The 6,904-nt window shown below is 35.0% G+C and overlaps 1 protein-coding gene across 1 annotated transcript; it reads left to right on the top strand.

Annotated features, from left to right (window-relative positions):
- Nucleotides 1–307: 307 nt before the first annotated feature.
- LOC122006944 (probable methyltransferase PMT11) lies at nucleotides 308–3,270 on the top strand. The gene is made up of 5 exons (XM_042562651.1): nucleotides 308–500; nucleotides 1,082–1,339; nucleotides 1,984–2,106; nucleotides 2,617–2,694; nucleotides 2,875–3,270. Exons 1-5 carry the CDS (start codon nucleotides 343–345, stop codon nucleotides 3,074–3,076), a joined length of 819 nt encoding a protein of 272 aa, XP_042418585.1. The 5' UTR covers nucleotides 308–342; the 3' UTR covers nucleotides 3,077–3,270.
- Nucleotides 3,271–6,904: the final 3,634 nt, after the last annotated feature.

Genomic DNA, 6,904 nt, shown 5'->3' on the forward strand with positions numbered 1-6,904 from the left:
AATTGAAAATTTTCATTTCACCTGCTAGAGTTTATCTTGTTTTTCAAAACACCTTCCAAAGTTTCAAAATCATCAAGATTCCTAGTGTTTTAGAACTCCTGTAATGTCATCACAGAACCATTAACATCCTTAATTTAGTTGTAGGAGAAGTGGCATGGTACATGTTATTCTATTAGGTGAACAACTGTGTTTAATATTTAGGGGTGAAATGACAATAGTTTGAAAACTCTTGGGGGTATATTGATGAGCTTTTCCATTTTGAAAAGAAGATATAACCTTCAGGGGGAAAAATGAAAATTTTCCTTCTGAATTAGAAATTTGACACTTCTGAAACTTACAGATATGGAGGACCTTACATCTCGTGTTTGTTGGCAACTTGTGAAGAAGGAGGGCTACATAGCAATATGGCAGAAGCCTTTCAATAACTTGTGCTACATGAGTCGCAACTCTGAAGTCCAGCCTCAACTTTGTGATTCAGATGATCAGCCGAACAAAGTTTGGTATCTTCAAGAACTTTCTATTAAAAGTGCTTCTCATGGATAGGATGGTAAAAAATGAATAATTAGTGGTTAATGTGAACTCTGATGTTTTACATTCTCAACCTAGGTTTCTCAAGTCTTAACTAATAGATGTCATCCTTACACCTATCCTTGACTTCTTTGACATGCTGGTGGAAAATCCTTGTTAAGCACCATTGGCTAGTATTCAAATGACCAGAAATGATCTCCATTGGTCATGTGCACGCTAGACATCAAATTTATGGTTGTTTGGATTTTTGTATTTTGAGATAGACTGCTTTCCCTCTTTTGATCCCTGCATTCAAGCACCTTTATTTTAAAAAATGTTTATTGGATTATTTTGCTTTAGAATGAAAATCTCAAATGAAGTGAAGCTTTCTGTTTTCCACATTTGAGCTCATCTTTTCAACAAGAAGCAACCTCTTAAAGTTGTGTACTTCTGGAAGTTCATGAATATCTTATAGGGATAATTCTACTTGCTAATAATTTCCAATGTTTTTAAAGTGTACTACATGCTGTATGTTTCTTAGATACCTCCTCAAGTTACTCCATGTTTCTTGCAGGTATGTTAGCCTAAAAGCATGCATTACTCGCCTTCCTGAGAATGGATATGGAGCAAATGTTTCTTCCTGGCCTGCTAGGTCTCATGAGCCTCCACAAAGACTCCAAGAAGTTGACATGGATGCTTATATAGCAAGAAATGATATTTTTGAGGCAGAGTCTCAGTACTGGAATGAAATTGTGGAGGGCCATGTTCGTGTTTTTCATTGGGAACAATGGAAATTGCGAAATGTAATGGATATGAGAGCTGGATTTGGAGGGTGAGTATTTCTTTTATCCATTCAGTAATTTGCATTGAACTAATTTTCTATATTAAAATAAAAGATTGATTTCGTTGAAGAGGCATTTTTTGTGGTGTTGCTACAATTGATCTACGACAAACTGAGCTAATACCATTTCATGTAATTTCCTTTAATAGTTTCCTATTTCTTAGATATAAATAAAAATGATCAAAATCCATTCATCTCAATGTCTTTCCCAACAATCACTAATTGTTTGTATATAATTGTAATGCACTAATTAACCATAACTTCCTACTTGTTTCTGGGGCTTGATAATCTTTTTGTTGTGGGGGTTGATAATGTTTTTACATGTGTTTGTGTACATTCTTTCCTGCATGGCTGCATGCCTGGGTCAGTGATATCAGAACCAGCGTGTTTATACTTCTGTTTTCACACTTATCATGGGGTATAAAAGTGAGAACATCTATAAGGTCAATGAGCGTAGAGTGCCATTGTTGAAGTTTAAGAAACTCTATCTTGTATTACTTGATGAACTCTTAATCTGCACACTAATCTTCCTCTTTATGCTTGTGAAGTTTACTAGTAGGATTTTTACATGCTCCCTGTAATTCTGTTTTATTCTGGTGCTATGCAGGATAATAATTATCACAATTTTGTTGCAGGTTTGCGGTTGCACTAATCAATAAAAAATTTGATTGTTGGGTAATGAATGTAGTCCCAATCAGCGAGCCAAATACATTGCCAGTGATTTATAATCGTGGCCTTATAGGAGTGACCCATGACTGGTATGCTTGATGCATTTTTGGCAAACCCTGATTGTTGCTACTGTAATCAGTTTAGACCTTTCACTGAAGTTACTGTCTTCTGCAAATTTCACCTACCTGTTCTGCTCTTAATGTATTCATAGGCTTTTACTACCTTGCCATTTCAATTGATGTTGATGGTTAAGCATTTTATTTTCTTCAGCATCTGCATATTCTCAGTTTTTAATTTTACTGAAAATAGCATAACAACTCATCAAACTCCCCTATAGCTCACTCTGGCATAGCAGTGGTATATCTTTACTCCTGTTACACCTAGAAATTCTGACTTGAATGATATTACTTTCTTCTTGCGATGCAATGTTAAAGGGTCTTTTGTGTTCAGAGGCAACAATTCCTAAGTTCAGCTACTTCTCTTGCAATATTTTCTAATACCATCAACTCATGGATGATTGCTGCCATAAAAACATTTCCACACGGTTAAATTTATCTGGATTCTTTTTTATTTTACTATATTAATCATTTTGTCTTCAGGTGTGAACCATTTGACACATATCCAAGAACTTATGACTTTTTGCACGCATCTGATCTATTCTCTATGGAGCAGAAGAGGTATCTACAGAATCACTGCTACTATCTGTGAATAAAAATGTCATTGAAATCATCCTACTCCGTAGTCACCGGAAGAAAGTGATTCAATTTGCAATTTGTTTTCAAGATATCAAGTTTGCAATGAGACTAAGCAGTACTGGAACTTATAGGCTATGAATGATTTTCCCCCTGTATTTTCAGGTGCAATATCTCAGTCATTTTACTGGAGATGGATCGGATCCTCCGGCCAGGTGGGCATGTACTTATTCGTGATTCCAAAGACATCATAGGAGAGATTTCGGACATCACACAGGCTATGAACTGGAAGACTGACCTGCGTGACACTCCAGAAGGTCCATATGCTAGCAGGAGGTTATTGATGTGTGACAAGCCATTCTCCTAGAACTTTAACTCTATTTGTTGGAAATTAGATCTGCAAGAGCGCATGTTTTTTCTATTCAATTGCTTTGGCGGCACTATAGGAAACAACATTTTCTAAAACTTGATATAATGTGGTAAGCTTCTATAAATTGAGGTTTACAACCTGTAAGCATTACACCTTGATGTAGTCAATGAGATTTTCACAAATTCTTACAAGTATGGTCCAACATGGGATTTCACTTACAACAATATATCCTCATCTCTCTTCAGGATTTTGAGAGTTTAATATTTTCAATCTTAATCAAAGCTCTTGGAATTCTTTGAGTACTTATCAACTTAAGTAGAAGGTAAGATTTAGAATGTTTATAGTTTAGTGCCCAAAAGCCTCCAAGTGCTTATTTTATTTCAAACTCCAATATGCACTTTTGGGGGTTTGGATAAAACTTAACTATAGATTGTCTCAATCAGTTGAAGTGGTGATGCAACTTAGGATGATCTATTTGCAAATAAAATCTTTTTATTTGGAATGGAGTTGACTGCATAGTCAATTAACAAAAGATCAGTCAGTTGATTGATCTTCGATAGAAATTAGAAGAGGATTGCTCATCTGAATAAGGTGACAACTGTAAGATGGTTTACATGATTAAATAAGTCAACCAATTGAGATTCAAAATGAATCAACTAAAGTATTTAAGAGCGAGTCGGCTGAAGTATTTATTGCCTGGCGGAATAGTTGAGTGGAAACATAATTGAATTGATTGATGAATTCATTGCTAGGTAAAAGTTTTCACAATCATGCAAACAATTGATTGGGCTCGCAATAGAACAAGAGTTTGTTGACTATTTGAAGGTTATAAATAAAAGAGCAAAGACAGTTTGTCAATGCTAGTGGATTGTAAAGCTTTTTAGTCATGTAATTTGTTTTACTTACAAGATTATTTATTTTATTCTTTCAATGTAAAAAAGTGCTACTAAGTCTAGTAGACGTCTCATTTAGAGAAATTTTTTTTAAAATAAATTTGTCATAGTTCGGGATCGATTCGTGGGTGCTTGAGTGATAACTTGGATACTCTGCCACTGCACTATAGCCCTGGGGATAATTTCTCCTCTTCCAAGAAGGTTAAGATAATGAAAATTTGTGGGGTGATTTTCCTGACAAGTCATAGGTTATGACGTAGCAATCAAGATCTGAATGATGTAAAATCGTGGTCTTAACATTATTTTACTGTGTTATTATATTTTCACTTTACGGTTAACACTAACCTTGAATTAAAATTATGCAATTTTAATTTATGGCTATTCATGCCTCCACCTCCTTTAGTTGCTATATCAATGCTATAATAGTAGTCCCTAGGATTATGGTACAGTAGTTGGACCTTTCAAACGATTAATCAGACATTTAAGATTCGAATCTCATCTACCGCGCATGCAATAGTTAGATCCTTCAAACAGTTAATATGAAATATTTAAACTTTGAATCTCAGCTGTAGTGCATTGTATGATATTGGCAACTAACTTTCATTGATAGTGATGCCCATGGGATTGGATATAACATCTCCATTATGCCATCTTATAATGAGACAGACCTCTTATTTTGGAAGTCAAGGATAAAGTATTTATTTTGAGAGTTGCATTGCCATGAAAAAGGGTGCTTCACAGACTTGGAAGTGATAAAGTATTTATTTTGAGAGTTGCATTGCCATGCAAAAGGGGTTTGAAGGTCGAATGGATGAGGGGAGAATACTCAAAAGAAAGAAGGAAGAGCAAATCCAAAGATTCACTCAACTTTTTGTTTGGTCATTGCTTCTCGGCTCGCCTTGATACCAATTAACAACTTTGTCAGGCAACGACTCACTCTTATTTCACTTGACTAAGCCACTTTATCTCGTAACTAATCCAACAATTGTAGCTCTCCCTCGTCCTCCTATCAACCATCTTGATTGTATTACAGATTCAATTGGCTTCCTAATCAAAGCAGCTTCTAATAAAAACATTATATTCGCAATGAAATTGTTACGGTATCAATTTTATAATTATCATATATTATTTCATAATTAATAATCATTGAAGTAATAATAATGAAGGCTATCAATAAAATTTTACTAGTGAGTGACTTCCTAATTGTCTCATTATACCAATCAATTGGGATCACCTCCAATCTAATAGTTAACTCATTGACTACGACCAATTGATGGGGTCCAAATGAGTTTTATCTTTGCAGTTTTACTTTGCTCACTAGGCCAACTTCCATTAGATGATCAGTCCCTTAGATACATCAAGCCTTTCACTCATTCAACATGCCATCCTTCACTTTTCACCCATGTAGTAGTTTGCCATCTTTCAACTACTCCAAAGCTGCTTTAGCTTCACTTTGTCTAAGTGGCCATCTCACATTTGGTAATTAATCATTTAGATGCACTAAATTCTTGATTCGATCCTTGTGCTGTACTTCACTCGTTTATCTACGTAGTCCCTCTTTTGTCTTCTGGTTCTGCGGTTAGGACAGAATTGTACTAATACTTTTATGATTATGATGCTAAGTTAAGTCCGTCTGTCATAAATTTTAACTGTTTATGATTATTATTTTTTTTCCATTTCTGTGACAGGGAGGGGGATAAACTATTGCTTGCATTAATTAATTAATTATTCATGATCAACGCTTGAGAGAACAGAGAGGTGACTGATTGAGAAAGGGAGAAAGGAAGGAAGGAACGATTTGTGCCCGGGCAGGGCTACAGCAAAAAGCTGCCATTAATTAGCAGTGATTAAGTGGTGAACGGCACCTAATGGCCGGCGGTGAGGTCGATTTTGGCTTCGGCGCCGCACTGTTCGACTTCGAAAGGGCAAACTGCCAAACGATGACGCCGACAAGGAATCCAAATGCAAGAATCAAGTAGTGACTAGATGCCATGCGATGAAAACGACTTGGAGCATCCCGCCGCACAATCCCACGCTTTCCCACGCTTTCTCCCGCGCACGCTGCCGCCGCCGTCCAATGCCAAGTTGGGGCATAGAAATTAGGTCACTTGAGTGAAACTTAATTGTCTTCGATTTAATTTATTTATTAACATTTTTAGAGCGGAAATCACAATAAATTTTATTTATTTATTTATTTATTAACATTTATCTCTATAGGTTACTTCACCCCCACCTCACCTCCTGCAAGTGTTATTTTTGTTAGACGAAATCTATTGTGATTTGCCTTGCTGTATTTAATCAGGAGGCTAACGATATTTGACCATCTAGGAAGAGCACATATACTCTAATTGAATAATCATGAGCCCAATTAATTAGAAGTTGATGGTTGTTGGAACAAAAATATTTTATTTTTGAACCTAACTTTCAATTGATTTTCAGGTCAATTTAATCTATTGAAGTTGACTTCAAATTGAATTTGCATGGAGATCTCAATTTCACTCAACTTATACCCTCATAAGCCCACACAAAGCTATAAGATCAATCTCAATCGTTAAAGGAGAGGGGTGAATAAGGACTTGTAAATTAAAATAATCTTTTTCTTGCTAATGATTTAGCAATGATACACATTAAAGAAAAAAAGCATAAAAAGCTTGAAGTTTACTTGGTTTGCGACACATTAGGGATAAGTATTCGGTAGAAACCGAACCAATTGAATTGAATAGATCGAAAATCGAACAAATCGAATTTTTTTGAACTAACCAAACAGACCAAATTTTTCTACAAAAATTGAACCGATAAAATATCAGTTAATTCAATTTTTGATCGAATTAATCAAAATTTTAAAATCTTATTCGATTTTAACTAAAAAAATAAAATTTTATTTAATTAATTATATTTTAAAATAAAAAATAATTAAATTAATATTCTTATT

This window comes from Zingiber officinale, chromosome 7B, assembly GCF_018446385.1.
Source record: "Zingiber officinale cultivar Zhangliang chromosome 7B, Zo_v1.1, whole genome shotgun sequence".
In the NCBI taxonomy this organism is placed as follows: domain Eukaryota; kingdom Viridiplantae; phylum Streptophyta; class Magnoliopsida; order Zingiberales; family Zingiberaceae; genus Zingiber; species Zingiber officinale.